Below are 14,779 nucleotides of genomic sequence, written 5' to 3' on the forward strand. Positions count from 1 at the left end.
TTCACACACTAGATGTCAAACGAGCCTTACTCTACTACATCGAGAGAACACAACCTTTCCGTAAGACCAAACAATTGTTTGTCTCTTTCTCTCCACCACACAAAGGCAACCCCATCTCCAAATCAGGGATAGCTAGGTGGATTGTCAAATGCATTCAAATTTGCTACCACAAAGCAAAACGAACGCTATCCGTTCCCCCTAAAGCCCATTCTACACGTAACATTGGGGCTTCAATGGCTTTTTTAGGAAACATCCCATTAGATGATATCTGCAAAGCAGCTACATGGTCAACACCGCACACTTTCACTAAACACTATTGTGTAGATGTGCAAACTAAGCAACAAGCTAGTGTGGGCCAGGCTGTACTCAAAACATTATTTCAAACCACTGCAACAGATACCGGTGGTCGCCGCTAAGGATGGGCACTGCTATGTAATCTATGCACAAGTGTGTAATCTGCAGCTCATATGCCTCGAACGGAATATGCTACTTACCAGTATGCATCTGTTCTTGGCATGTAGAGCTGCAGATCTACACCCGCCTCCCCGGGTACCTGTATCTGTTCCAGTTTATCTTATTTAGATACCACACACATGGGCCTCTTCACTGTTATTACTACGCTCCATCTTTCCCTACTGGCGAAAAACAATCTGAGGATGGAGCCGAAGCCCATGCGCAATACGATCCAATGGAGGAGTCACCTACCTCGTGAGTTCCAAAGACTTTCCAAGAGGAAAAACAAAACTGCAAACATCCGGGCCCAACACCAGATGGCGATCTATGCACAAGTGTGTAGATCTGCAGCTCTACATGCCAAGAACAGATGCATACTGGTAAGTAGTATATTCCTTTCTAAGCATTCCACTAAACCGTACAAAGATTCTACAAGCAGGTAGAGCAGATTCCATGGAAAAAACCTTGGCATAAAAACTATTTTGCCTGTGTGGGCTAATAATTTGACCCTGTATTCACGTCAGATACTACCTTAACTCCTGCATCAAGCTGAGTCCATCATGAGATAATCTTCGAATAGGGTTCAAATGGTGCCAGTGTCCAGATATTGCAGAACTCCCGCCACACCATCCTTATTCTCTGCTAGGGTGATTAAGGAATTTATGAGAGGTCGATTACGGAATTTCCTCTTCTATCAAAGAATCCACCAATCCGACAACTCCATACGTTTCTAGTAGCGCTAATCAAAATCACTTTTGAGCCTATTCATAAGGCATATTTTCAGACACTCAGTTGAATGAGTGCATTCGTATTAGTGATACAATTGGCTAGAGACATCAGCAAAATAGTTATTTTCTATTAAGGGTTTGTACCTTAAACTTGATGGTAACATAATCGCGTTATCTCCAGACCCCAAATGTATACCCAAGCTACTAACTTTGTTCATTTGAATGAGAAATTTCACTTACCAACGTGTTTTCTCCACAATGGTAACAGAATGCTCCCTCCATTCTTTGGAACTCATAAATGTTTTAATGGATTGAACAAGAATTGTGCAAAGCAGAGATTAATTATTTGTTTTTTACGGAAGCTTTACCAAAGGTGCCTTTTGTCAAAACTTGGTATAACAAGGAGGGGCAAAGCTTGTATCTCCATGCCAAAGCTGGACGTCCTCTGAGTCATGGAATTAGGGTCTCATTCGCCAAGAGGAGTCACTTCAACGACTGCAGTCTACACTGGAGAACCCTTTCTGTACATACACAAGACGCTGACATGGTATCCAACCACACCTTTGGCAGACATTACTGTCTGGATGTTCAGTTGAATTGATTCAGCATTGAGGGTGGCAGCGCAGTGCAACCCTTTCCATCAACAATATGATGTGAGCTACGACAATCTGACAGTTGGGGGAGAACTGGAACCTTCCACATGATTGGCTATATTTTAGGTCACACAATTATATGGATGTGCTATATGTGGTCTATGAATGTCTTTCCATTTGTTTTCAGTGTGAATTGCTGTATTGAAATACTGCAATTTTAGCATAGACTGCTGATGGGTCCCAGCTTGATTCAAGCACATGAATCTATGAAAGATGCCATTACTGGAGGACTGTGGAAACGGTCCAGTAACTTTTTTTTATTTATTTTTTTTACATTGTATCTATATTTTATCTTAGTATCCAAGCAAACATAGAAACTGTTCCCTCCTGTTAACTTTTAAACACAGAAGTTTGAAATGATTACTCTTATGTGCTTATTGATCAAAGGTGTACTGCAATGAACTTATAGAATGTACCATCAGCATAACATAACGTGTATTTGCAAAGTGTGTGTTCACCCAAAAAAAGTATCTTGGCACTGATATAACAAATGATTGTTACCCAACTAAGTCATACCATAAAAAAACATGCATGGGAGATTTCATTTATACTGTTGAAGAGAACTGCACACAAGTTTTATTTTTTTATTTTTCAATTTTTAGGAATTAATTGGTCTCATCAAGCATTCCAAGATCCCCATAATATGCATGTGTAATGATCGAAACCATCAAAAAATCCGCTCCCTTGCAAACTACTGCTTTGATCTTCGTTTTCAAAGGCCTCGAGTGGAACAGATTAAGGTAGGAGTTATGCCACTGTATGCTTTCTTGCTAAACTCTATTTTGCAAGTTTTCTAACAGTTTTGAAATGGTGGCACATTGTTTTCTTGCAGCATCTGACGCTTGCTTTGATAATTTGTTTAATGGTTATTTGTTTTCCACAGGGTGCAATGATGACAATTGCTTTTAAGGAAGGATTAAAGATCCCACCACCTGCTATGAATGAAATAATTTTAGGAGCGAATCAGGATGTTCGTCAGGTCAGTGACTCAGAAAACTGTTAATTTAGGTTCCCCTTTATGAGTACTAATATAACACTGAAGTATTTTTGTGATTGTTTTCTAGGTGTTACATAACCTTAGTATGTGGTGTGCAAGAAATAAAGCGATGACGTACGATGAGGCCAAAGGCAATGCCAACAGTGCTAGAAAGGATATAAAAATGGTAAGAGGGTTCCCACTTAGCAAATGTAGCATGGCAATAATATGTACATAAAGTAATAAATTCTTACTTGTTTGAATTGGTGCCACACACTATGTTTTAAGTGTTTGATAATTTATTGTTCTTTTATACTAATTAATGAATTTGAGGAGTCTGTTTTGGAGTACGATGGTGGGCCCCTGGTAAATGGAGCTTCTGAGCTAGTTTCAATACATGTGTAATTGTTGACATCATAATTACTGTCAGCAGTTTAATATTTTTTGAAGTAGTGGTCGTGACTTAAACGCTTTGGTTCACCATTGCAAAATGTCTTATTTACAGTAGTAAACAGTTCAAAGAGGCTGTAGTCCATAGCATAATGTGTTAGGAGCTGTTTAGGAACAAAACCTGCTCACATGCAAGGAGACCGTCAACATTCTTATTTGTATTATACTATAGTGCCATATGCTGTTTGTGGTCTATTAATTAGGGAGGTATAATGTTTAGATATTCAGTATTAAACAGCAAAGTCAGACTTCTGAATTATTACATTATGAATCTAGTTATAACCTTACACCAATTATACAGTTATACCTGGTTAAAGTCACAAAGAATGTGTAATAACGCACACTTATAAGTGCTCCTGCCAGGCTTAAGAAAATATTTACAAACTACTCAAAGGAACATTAAAGTTGAACATCTGTAAAATGGCTGAATGATACATATGCAACAATATATCAATGCTGTACTACAGCATATACATGTGGATGAGAACCTATAATCTATGCGACTTAGAAATGTATGTGCTATGGCCTAAATTAACATATGTACTATGACCGAAATGAACACCAGTTGCCAAAAAAAAATATATCACAAAAAACATTGACGTTAAACATGAGCAAGAAGCTATCACAAATTGGAGCTGCGCCATTCCCAATTCATAACTTTGCTTTCTTTAGACAGTGTTTCTCTTCAAGATCCACTTTCCAGGTCTTAAGGCAACAGGAGGAGCAATGGGTACCTTCCCAATGCGAGTTAATTATGAGAATCTCCCCTCTCCCTCTGAACCAGTGGGGTATATACCAGTGTTTGCAGTTTTGCCATTTGGGAGAAAACACTGTTATTCCTCTTGATAATTCTGGCTCTCATATCTGACAAGGACAGAAAACATTTCAGACTTTGCTTCATACGGCTTAGAAAATAATTGCACCGAAGATCCTTCTATCGACAGCTCATGTTGCCCCCTCCCATCTGTCCTAACAACTTTGTGTCAGCACTGTGCCTTAGCTAAGACTCTCAGAGATGGGACAGGTGTTTGTACTGAAGGATGCGTCCTTTTCAAGGGACTTATGGCAGAAGTACAGTCAATCCCCTTGCTGATTTCTATTTAAAGAAAGCTCATAACCGCATATTTTGCAAAGCGACACCCATTTTGAGTGGTCACTCCCAGTCTTTCGTTTTTTGGGGGGGTTCCCCTGCTGATAGTCATGAACTCTTTACACTGGGACACTCATCCAGTGCCCGATGTGTGTTCTCTGCCCCCCCCCCACCCCTCCCCCCACAAAAAACATGTTAAAACTGCCTTAAAACCTAATTGGTCCTTTCAACTTTCCTATAAGGCCATGTATGTTGTGCAAAAATACACCCAGGGCCGGGAAGTTAAATGCCACCTGTGGGCTGCTCCACCTATTTGTGCCATCCACTACAGTGGTGGTGAAAACATGGCTTCAGGCTTATCCTATCTAGCCTGACAGCAGCAGCTTGAACCGTGCTGCCCAAACCTGTCCGAAGCACCCTCATAGCAGATAGCAAAACCTGATTTTAATATTAAACAAGCTTTCCCGAACGTGTGACATTAGAAACGGCATGGCTCCCTAGTGACTAGGCCCAATAAGGTATTATCACTGGTCAGGATGTAACTTGTGCATTGAAAAAGTCAATATACTGAAGTCTGTAACTTGTGACTTGTACCAGTTACAGACTCCATTCAAAGACATATTTGTTATATTTAATTTTTTTTAAACCAATCTATTGGCAAAGTTAGACTTTTATTAAGTATATTTTATAAAGTTACCTTTACACTGTCTGAAGCTGTTGGAGGCCAATTTACATTAGCTCATCAGCAAATGCCCAGCCTGTACTTGGCCTGAATTAGGTTTGAAAACTGCTCCCAAATTGGAGACAATGGCCTGGAGGGAGGTGGTGTTTCCTTCTCCTGGCAGGAAAGCCAGTGGTTGCTGGCCCAGGATCTTAATCAACTTCAATGATACCTGCCCATGTCACAAGTAAATGTCAGTTAGAACCTCGTAAGACCCCAGCCTTTGTTCCCGTAGTCAGCCTGGCACCAAATCCAGAGAACCGGTTTTGAGTGACCACAGAAGAGTGGACTGTTCATTACCCCGTCCACACCTCTGGGTGGGTAAAAAGGCTCTGCACAAGAGAAAAGTTTCTGCTTCTTGAATTTTAAACTGTGACAGGTACTGTGGGATTTTTTTCAGTAATGCAGAGAGGAATCGCCGAAAAAGTGGGTAGTGTTGCTCCTGGGAACTTTTACCCCATTGGTAAGGGAGTACCTAAGACTCAACCCCACCCACTAGCTGTTGCCAGGAATAAATGTGACACCTCACGGCAAAAACATTAGAACACTTAATGAACCTGCAGAAGATAAGGTGAGGACTGGACAGTCTGTCTGTGACCGGAAGAGTCCTGAAATACAGGATCTGCTCAGTCTTGTAACCAGAACAAAGAAGTGGACTCTAAGTGTCAGTTAACTGACCTCCTGTTTGGCTCAGGGTCACAATGAGGTGCAAGTGGACTTTTCCCTGAATTACCCAGCTGACCAATAGGAGCTAAGCCTGGGCTGGACTTTGCTGGTGGCCTCTGCCTGACACCTGGATAGTCTCTCAAATGGCCTGCTCTGAGGTCCTTGGGGCATCAAAAGTGCACTCCTGGGTTTTTTTGGGCAGCAAAAACAAGTTTTGATAACGTTTGCTTCAGGAGAACCTGTGGGGAAAAAGTATCCGACTGGCAGTCTCACAGCATCTGAATGAATTTCAGCTTCATCCCACTCAAGACTCCCAGCACAACAAAAATGTCTGTTTTATCCTGCGTGGGATTTAAAACATTTCCAGCAAGACATCTCCAGAGCTCCAGCAGGACCAACCTACTTCAAGTATCTGGCCTTTGTTTCCACTGTGGCGGCCTGCTCAGGGAGGATATTTCTATTCAAAAAGTGACAAACGTTCCTTTCTGAATTGAGCCTTAAAAAAAAGTTTCTCATCTTTTTAACTTCCGGACTTTTGTGCCAGGTCCAATACTCTTGGTGTATGCAACCAGGTCTCCATCTCGGTTGGACTCAAATCACCCCTAGGGTCCTGGTCTACAGTGACCATTGACTATCATTAGCGCTTTGCACTTTTTGGCGCTACTTCACCTTAAACTTTAAAAACTAATATCTCCAGTTCCTCTTGGATTTTTGTTGTTTTGTGTTTATTTTATTCAGAATTGGTTTTCTTTTCATTTTTATCTAGTTTTCTTGTGTATTGCGTCTTTTTTTTTTTTTTTACTGTGTATGCACTGCTTAAATTCTTTACTCATGACCTTTTATTTAAGCCTGACTGCTTCATGTCGTGTTACCACTAGGGGTGGGAATAACTCTTGTAATTAGCTGTCGCATTATTACTTGAAATTCTATCAAAATTAGGCACGATTATCTGGAACTACATGAGGAGGATAACCCAGTATTCAGCACTATTTTTAGAGCAAAATGCACTCGCTTCTAAAAATGGACCAGGGGATGCATTTCGAGACAAGAAAATAGTTCTAAAAGCTTGTTAATCCTGTGCTTCTCCTGTAAAGTTGTTGTGCCTACTTACTCAAAATTGACTGAATGGGTGTTACTATGCAGTTTTTGGTGATTTTGCGTCAAAAGAGTAGCACAAAATTGCCAAAATTACTCTGTCATATTTAAAATATCCCCCCGGCTTAGTTACCAGGGATTAAGCCAAGGATTTTTATTTAATTTGTGTGACATCCAGCAGGTGGGCCCGTATCCTTTACATCCACCCCAAATAATAATGCATTTTCCTTCAGCATATTTTGCTTTTATCATTGCATTGCCACTATAGTGTCCTCTGCTTTAACCATGCTCCCCTTGATAATTGTCATCCTGCCCACCTCGATTTTTCTATGAATGTGCCACTGGACTTCACTGTCCAGTTTTTAGAAGAATAGGATGAACATGAGAGATTCAATCTTCCTATATAACAGCATAACTGTATGTTCGAGGTTTAGATACACATGCTTTACATACTCCTGCCATCTAGTGTTGGGTCTGGATGTTTGCAAGTTGTATTTCTTCAAAGAAGTATTTTCCAGTCACAAGGTAAGGTGACTGGACGTCGACGTTCGACGTCGAGAGAGGGGCCGGCGAGACCTAGGACTAGGTCGCCGTCGAGGATTCCACAGTCGACGTCGACACACCATCGATGTCGTACCGAGCCCCACGGACAGCGCAGCTCGCCGTCGAGGCGACCCCGCTCGTCTCCTTCGCCGTCGACTCATGGATCGACGCAGACGACATCGACGCCGGGACACCGGCGACTGCCGTCGAGACGAAGAAGATCGCTGTAGAGGCACAGATCGCCGTCGAGGCACGGATCGCCGTCGAGGCACGGATCGCCGTTGAGGCACGGATCGCCGTTGAGGCACGGATCGCCGTCGAGTCGCCGTCGAGGCACGGATCGCCGTCGAGGCACGGATCGCCGTCGAGGCACAGATCGCCGTCGAGGCGAAGGAGATCGACGTTGAAGCACAGATCGCCGTCGAGGCGAAGGAGATCGACGTCGAGGAGGCATCGCTCACCGTCGACGTCGAGAGGCTCTCCGTCGACCCGCCGTTCGACGTCGAGGGGCCACCGTTCGATGTCGGGGGGCCGCCGAACGGCGAAGAGACGCCGTACGAGGTCGACGCTCAGTTCGACGTCGAGGACATCTAGTAACACGTCTTCGGTGATTACAATCTCCAGTCGTGGATCTAGGAGGAGAAGGCGCTGCCCCTCGTTCACGTCAGCACGGGACAGGCCCGCTAAGAAGAGAAGGGTGGACGAGAGTCCGGACAGTGCTGGTCCGGGTTCTCCTGCACGTAGTGATGGAGCTCTGCAGCCTCTCCCTCAGCCGCTGCCTCAGAAGCCTCCTACGCCTCCTCCGCCTCCTCCTAGTCCTCCTCCTCCTCCTCCTCCTCCTCCTAAGCGACCTACGCCACCTCCGCCGGTGCCACAGCTCCCGCGTCTCCTCGGCTACCGGCGATTCCTAACGCTCCACGCAGACCGAGATCACGCTCTCGATCTCGCAGGAGGTCACGGAGTAGACACAGATCGTCCACTCACATGGACGACGGAGATATAGATCTCGTTCCAGAGGCACAAGGTATACGGACTCTTCTGGCCATGGACGGCTCTCTCCCTCGCTGTCGGAAACACCGCCTACTCGAATCTCGCCGGTGGATGATATTGCCACTTTCCAGGATGTGCTGATGAGGGGGGCGGCGAAATTGGGAATCTCAGTAGCAGTCCCGGTTCCCACTACCCCTGTGATATTTGAGACATTGCACAAGGCTCACCTGTCACGCCCCCTCCTCCCTTTGGTTCCGGGTTTGGAGGAACCAGCCATGGAGGTCTTCTTGACACCAGCCGTGGTGAAGTCTGCTCCCTCACGGTTGCAGAAAAAGTACAGGGCCCCTGATTCGGACCCGGCGTTCCTCAGGGTGGACCCTCCCCCGGACTCTGTCATTGTGGTTGCGGCTCGTAAACAACACTCCACGACGCCCTCTTCCACGGCGCCTCCGGCTAAGGAGAGTCGCAAGATGGACTCCTTGGGGAGGAGAATGTGCTCTACGTCGGCCACGACTATGAAGGCTGCTAGCGCCTCCGCTCTGCTGGGTCGCTATGACCGATCGCTTTGGGACTCTCTGCAACAGTTTGCTGCCTCCCTGCCTAGGGATAAAAGGACTTCCAGGAGGTGCTGAACGAGGGCATGATGGTCTCCAACCAGATCATCAGTGCGGCGGGGGATGTATCGTTGCTGGCGGCCCATGGGTACTGTCATGGAGTACACATGAGGTTTACCTCTCTGAAACCTGAAGCGCAGCAAAAGATTGCTAACTTGCCTTTCTCTGGCACGACGTTGTTCGGGTCTCATGCGGATGACGAGATGGCCCGAATGAAGGCCGAAGCGGAAACCCTGAAGGCCGTGGGATTGGAAAAACCCAAGGAGCAGAAGAGGTCATTCCGGTCCTATGGCAGGTGTTATTCTAAGCAACGCGGTCAAGGGCGTCAGTCTGGTCACCAACACCAACAACAGCACCAGCAACAACAACAACAGTTCCCAAGGCAGTCCTTTCAAAAGCGCCAGAGGGGCAGAGGACAGCATCAATCCTCGTCGGGGAACAAAGGCCCAGCCGGGTCGAAGCCCTGAAAGGTCACTTCCCCCTCATCCGTTACCCGCTCCGGTGGGGGGGAAGTATTCAATACTACCTGGCAGAGTGGAGGACAATAACTCAGGACAAGTGGGTGCTGAATATTGTTTGCAATGGATACAGTCTTCGTTTCACCAGCCCGCCTCCACAGATTCCACCAGTGCGCTTTCCCTACATGGTGCGGGAGCTCCAGTGGGAGGCGGACGTTCTGTTAAAGAAGAAGGCGATAGAAACTGTTCCTTTGAGGCAAAAAGGAAAAGGTCTTTACTCCAGGTTCTTTCTCGTCAGAAAAAAGGACAAGAACAAGTTCAGGCCTATTCTAGATCTGCGTCAAGCAAACAAGTGGATCCGCAGAGAAAAGTTCCGTATGTTGTCCCTGCATCAGATTTACCCTCAGTTGCATCGAGGGGACTGGCTGTGCGCCATAGATCTGCAGGACGCTTACTTTCATGTGCCGATCGCACCAAAGCATCGCAAGTTCCTGAGGTTTCTGGTAGGCTACAACCATTACCAGTATACAGTACTCCCGTTTGGTCTGAAGTCTGCACCACGGACGTTCTCCAAGTGCATGGCAGTGGTGGCAGCACACTTGCGGAAGAACAAAGTGTTTGTGTACCCATACCTGGACGATTGGCTGATCAAAGCTTCCACGTACCGGGAAGCCCAGTGTCACTTCAACAGGACAGCTGCCTTGCATCATCGCCTGGGACTGCACATCAACATGTCGAAGTCAGTGGCGATCCCTGTGCAGTGTCTCCAGTACTTGGGGGCCTCAGTCAATACCTTGACCGCAAGCATGTGTCCTTCGGAGGAGGGACGCTTATCGATCCGTGGGAAGGCCCTGCACCTCCTCTCAGCCCACTCTCCTACAGTGAGGACGGTGTCCTCTTTACTGGGGTCGATGGCTTCCTGCATCTTTCTCACCCCCAATGCACGTCTGCATATGAGGCCCCTGCAGGAATGTCTGGAGGATCAATGGGACCAGAGGCGGGGGCGTCGGGAGGACACGATTCATCTGTCCCAACACGCTCTCCAATCTCTGAAATGGTGGTGCTCCTCAGAGAATGTTTGCAAGGGGACTCCCTTTCACAAGGATATTCCGGTCCAGACCATAGTGACCGATGCGTCTCTCCAGGGCTGGGGAGCGCATTCGGGCCCTCTTCAGATTCAGGGGGTATGGTCACAGACGGAGATGACTTACCACATCTACTTTTTGGAACTCAGAGCAGTACACTTGGCCCTGAAGGCGTTCCATCCCTCCTTCAAGACGAACTCCCTGCTAGTTCAGACGGACAATACTACTACCATGTATTACCTCAACAAGCAGGGGGGCTCCCGTTCACGCACGCTGTCTCGGGAGGCGCAGACGATCTGGAATTGGCTGGTGGCCAGGAACCTAACGATCACGGCGACCCATCTGCCGGGAGTGCAGAATGCCCAAGCCGATGCGCTCAGAAGGCTCGTTCAAGAAAATCACGAGTGGGTGCTAAGAGGCGTCTTCGCAGAGTGGGGCACTCCGGATATCGATCTGTTCGCTACGGCAGGAAACAGCAAATGCCGCGACTTCGCGTCCAGGTACTACCAACCAGGGACACTGGGGAATGCCCTATGGATCAGCTGGTCGAACAGCTTTCTCTACGCCTTTCCACCCATTCCCCTGATTCCGGCGGTGCTGATCAAGCTGTCGCAATCCAGAGCCAGGATGATCCTGATTGCTCCGGAGTGGCCGAGGCAATGGTGGTTCACCGACCTTCTTCACCGGTCTGTTCTGCCGCACCGCCGCCTGCCGTGTCGGCCGGACCCTCTCACGAAGTTCGGAGGACAGATGGTTCACCCCAATCTCTCGTCCTTGAGTTTGGCAGCATGGCTCCTGAGCTAGTACAGTATGGACACTTGAACCTACCTCAGGACTGTATGGAGATCTTGAAAGAGGCGAAGAGACCGTCTACGAGGACTTCTTACGCCTATAAGTGGAAGAGATTCTGCTTATGGTGCACGGCAAAGGACATTGACCCTACATCCTGTAAAGAAGATGTTATTTTGCCTTATCTGCTGCAGATAGCTCAATCTGGGCTTAATTTTCAGTCTATTAAAGTTCATCTCGCAGCTTTGACTGCGTATAGAAAGGGCACTTCCCAAACCTAAGTTTTTCAAATCCCTGTGATTAAAGATTTTTTGGAGGGTTTGCGTAAGGTGTTTTCTCCTGTTAGACGGCCTTCTCCGCCATGGGAATTGAACGTGGTGTTATCCAGATTAATGAGGGAGCCTTTTGAGCCTATTCATAAGGCTTCTCTGCAGCATTTGTCCTGGAAGGCCGCCTTCCTTGTGGCCATTACATCGGCCAGGAGAGTAAGTGAGATTCAGGCTCTGTGTTGTCAAGAGCCGTATACTGTGTTCCATGCTTCTAAAGTGGTAATGCGTACTCATCCTAAGTTTTTACCTAAAGTGATATCTGATTTCCACGTAAATCAAATGATAACTTTGCCTACATTTTTTCAGCATCCCTCCTCTCCGGCGGAGAGGTCTCTGCATTCACTAGATGTGCGTAGGGTGTTGAAATTCTATCTCGATAAGACGAAAGACATCCGCAGGTCAGATCAACTGTTTGTAAATTACGGTTCCGTAAGAACTGGTCTCGCTACCTCGAAACAGTCCATCTCCAGATGGATTGTGTCCTGTATTCAGCTCTGTTATCAGAAAGCTAATAAGACGTTAGGGGGTAAGCCTACAGCGCATTCGACTAGGGGCAAAGCAGCGACTACAGCTTTGCTTAGGAATGTTCCAATCGCTGACATTTGTAAGGCTGCCACCTGGAAGTCGGTCCATACGTTTACAAAGCATTACTGCCTGGACTCTGATGCTAGGGCAGATGCGCAGGTTGGACAGGCTTCGCTGAGGAATTTGTTTGCACAGTGATTTGTTGGTGTTTGGTTTTACTCCACCGCTGTTTGTTGGTTGGGATGGGCTTGCCATTCTATTCATAGATTATGACTATACACCGAGATCCCCTACTACAGAAGGAGCAGTTTCTTACCTGTAACTCCAGTTCTGTAGTAGGGGTATCTCTGTTATAGTCATAAGCGACCCTCCCTCCTCCCCGGTGGAGTACCCTGACAGTATCAGGCCTGTTGTTATACACCTTCAAAAAGAACTGAAAGTAACTTGCTTTGGCTGTGCATCCTGGGATACCGGGGGTCTCTGGAGAGTTCCTTAAAGGCACGGTATCCCTTTAGGAGACACATAATGACAGCCTATAGGGCTTGTCTGTCCACCCCTTCCTCTCTATTGTTTAAAGGGATTTTGGTGAAGGGAGTGTGATACACTAAAGGACCATGTCAGATGTGAATAAAAATGACATTTAAACTTTATTTTGGCTTTTGTGTTCACTTCAGATGAAGTGCTGGCCAGTGCAGCCTTGTTGTATTAGGCTGTATTATTTTGTCTGTCTCTTAAGTGTCTTTGCAGGTTTGCAAATGCAGGACACCTTAAGAGATATTTTGATTGCTCCGGGGTCCCCGCACATGGGCGGGACTATTCATAGATTATGACTATAACAGAGATACCCCTACTACAGAACTGGAGTTACAGGTAAGAAACTACTCCTTGTATCTACTGCTCGGAAAAGAGCAAACTCACAGACTTAAGCAGATGCACCACCTCCAGACAAGGAGTCTAAATTAATAGATGCATCAGGGAAAAAAGTGGCTGCACAATCCGCCAACCATTGGTATGTAGCCAACACACATGGCCTATTAGCTAGGTATGACAGGGCCCAATGGGACAACATGGAGGAATTACTCCAATACCTCCCAGAAGAACAAAAGAAAAAAGGACTAGAATTAGTGCAGGAGGGAAAATGTATCTCTAATTCATCTATTAGATGTGCACTAGACGCTGCTGATACCGCAGCAAGGGGAAGTAACACCAGCATTCTTCTTAGGAGACATGCATGGCTGAGAATGAAAAATGTCCTTGCTATAGTAAAGGAAAGTTTGAATTCTATTAAGGATGTGGAGGCGAGGATTAGGCTGTTCTTTCTTTACTTTATTACTCCAGCAGCCATTAACAAAGAACACAACAAACTACATTTCCCATGAGAAACAAGCATTTGCAATGCAATAGGTCTCGCATTTACGTGAGTTTAAGCTATTGGCATTGTAAATGACAATGCCTTTTATTTATGTTTTAAAAACCAAAACCTAAATAAAAAGGCACCGTCATTTACAATGCCAATAGCTCAAATTCGCTTAAATGCGAGACCTAGTGCATTGCAAATGCTTGTTTCCTCATGTCGTGCTATATTTTACTGTAAAACCGCTCAAGGATGTGCAATTTTCTTCTATTCAATCCTACTCCCCTTTTGAAGTCGGACACAGTGAAAACTTTACTGGGTAGCCAAGTTCTCAGCAAAACTTCCAGTTAAAGCAACATAAATGCGTAATAAAAGTAAAACTTTAGGCCCGTGCACGGGGTCCTAAAAAAAAACTATATCTAGGAGCGAACCAGACGTGGGGTTTGGCAATCATATTCGTTTACCACATCCGCAAGTTTCGACTGAACAAGATTAAATCACAGGTTCCACTGTGCATGTCTAGATAATCCCACAACACACTGACACGCAGCGGAGCCGGAGAATTCAAGAGTAGTCTGGAGTGACGAGTGTAGTGCCAGGAGCCGGACCCGTGGGGCTCAACTGTCCAATAACTTTCTTTACCAGCATTGGTGTGAGTTGATGTATGCGCTTTCACAAAAGGGCGGCGTAGTAATCGGTTGGTGTGTAAGGATTTTGGGCAGGTTTTAGTCAAGGCGGGTGAAAAAGCAGTAGAGTTAGCGAGGTGGCCATGACAAAGGTGTGTAGGGTGACCAGATCGTGAGAACCAAAAACCGGGACATTTTGGAAAAATAGAAGGACTACAGTTTTTAATCCACGGAATGGCGCAAAATGGCAGCTCTCGTCAACATAAGATCACAGAAGATGCATTAAGAAAATACATAAAATGTAATTTCTACAAACAACATCATACCTATTAATTAAACTGCTTACTTAGAACAGCTGCTAACTAGCACAGGTTCGGAACACCCAAAAAAGGGCCTCTCGCTGTTTTCAGTCGATCCATTTTAAAAACCGGGACATGAGCCAAAATTGCCGAAATCTGTAGGGGCTGCTGGTGGAAAACCGGGACTGTCAGGCCAAATCCGGAACGTCTGGTCACCCTAGTAGTGTGGGATTATTATTTCATAGGAGCTTCCAAAACCGGACTGTAGGGTGGTGGGATTCACAACATGTGAATGAAGAATACACGAGACTCTCGTATACAGAATACGAAAATAA

The 14,779-nt window shown here is 45.9% G+C and overlaps 1 protein-coding gene across 1 annotated transcript in view; it reads left to right on the forward strand.

The window, feature by feature from the left end:
• RFC1 (replication factor C subunit 1) overlaps positions 1 to 14,779 on the forward strand; it is a 765,282-nt gene that overhangs the window by 625,213 nt on the left and 125,290 nt on the right. Inside the window, exons 17-19 of the mRNA XM_085642249.1 lie at positions 2,437 to 2,574; positions 2,718 to 2,813; positions 2,899 to 2,997. Coding sequence (XP_085498375.1) covers positions 2,437 to 2,574; positions 2,718 to 2,813; positions 2,899 to 2,997 — 333 coding nt within the window. The remainder of the gene's footprint in view (positions 1 to 2,436; positions 2,575 to 2,717; positions 2,814 to 2,898; positions 2,998 to 14,779) is intronic.

The sequence above is a fragment of the Triturus cristatus genome, chromosome 2_2 (genome assembly GCF_964204655.1).
Source record: "Triturus cristatus chromosome 2_2, aTriCri1.1, whole genome shotgun sequence".
NCBI lineage: Eukaryota > Metazoa > Chordata > Amphibia > Caudata > Salamandridae > Triturus > Triturus cristatus.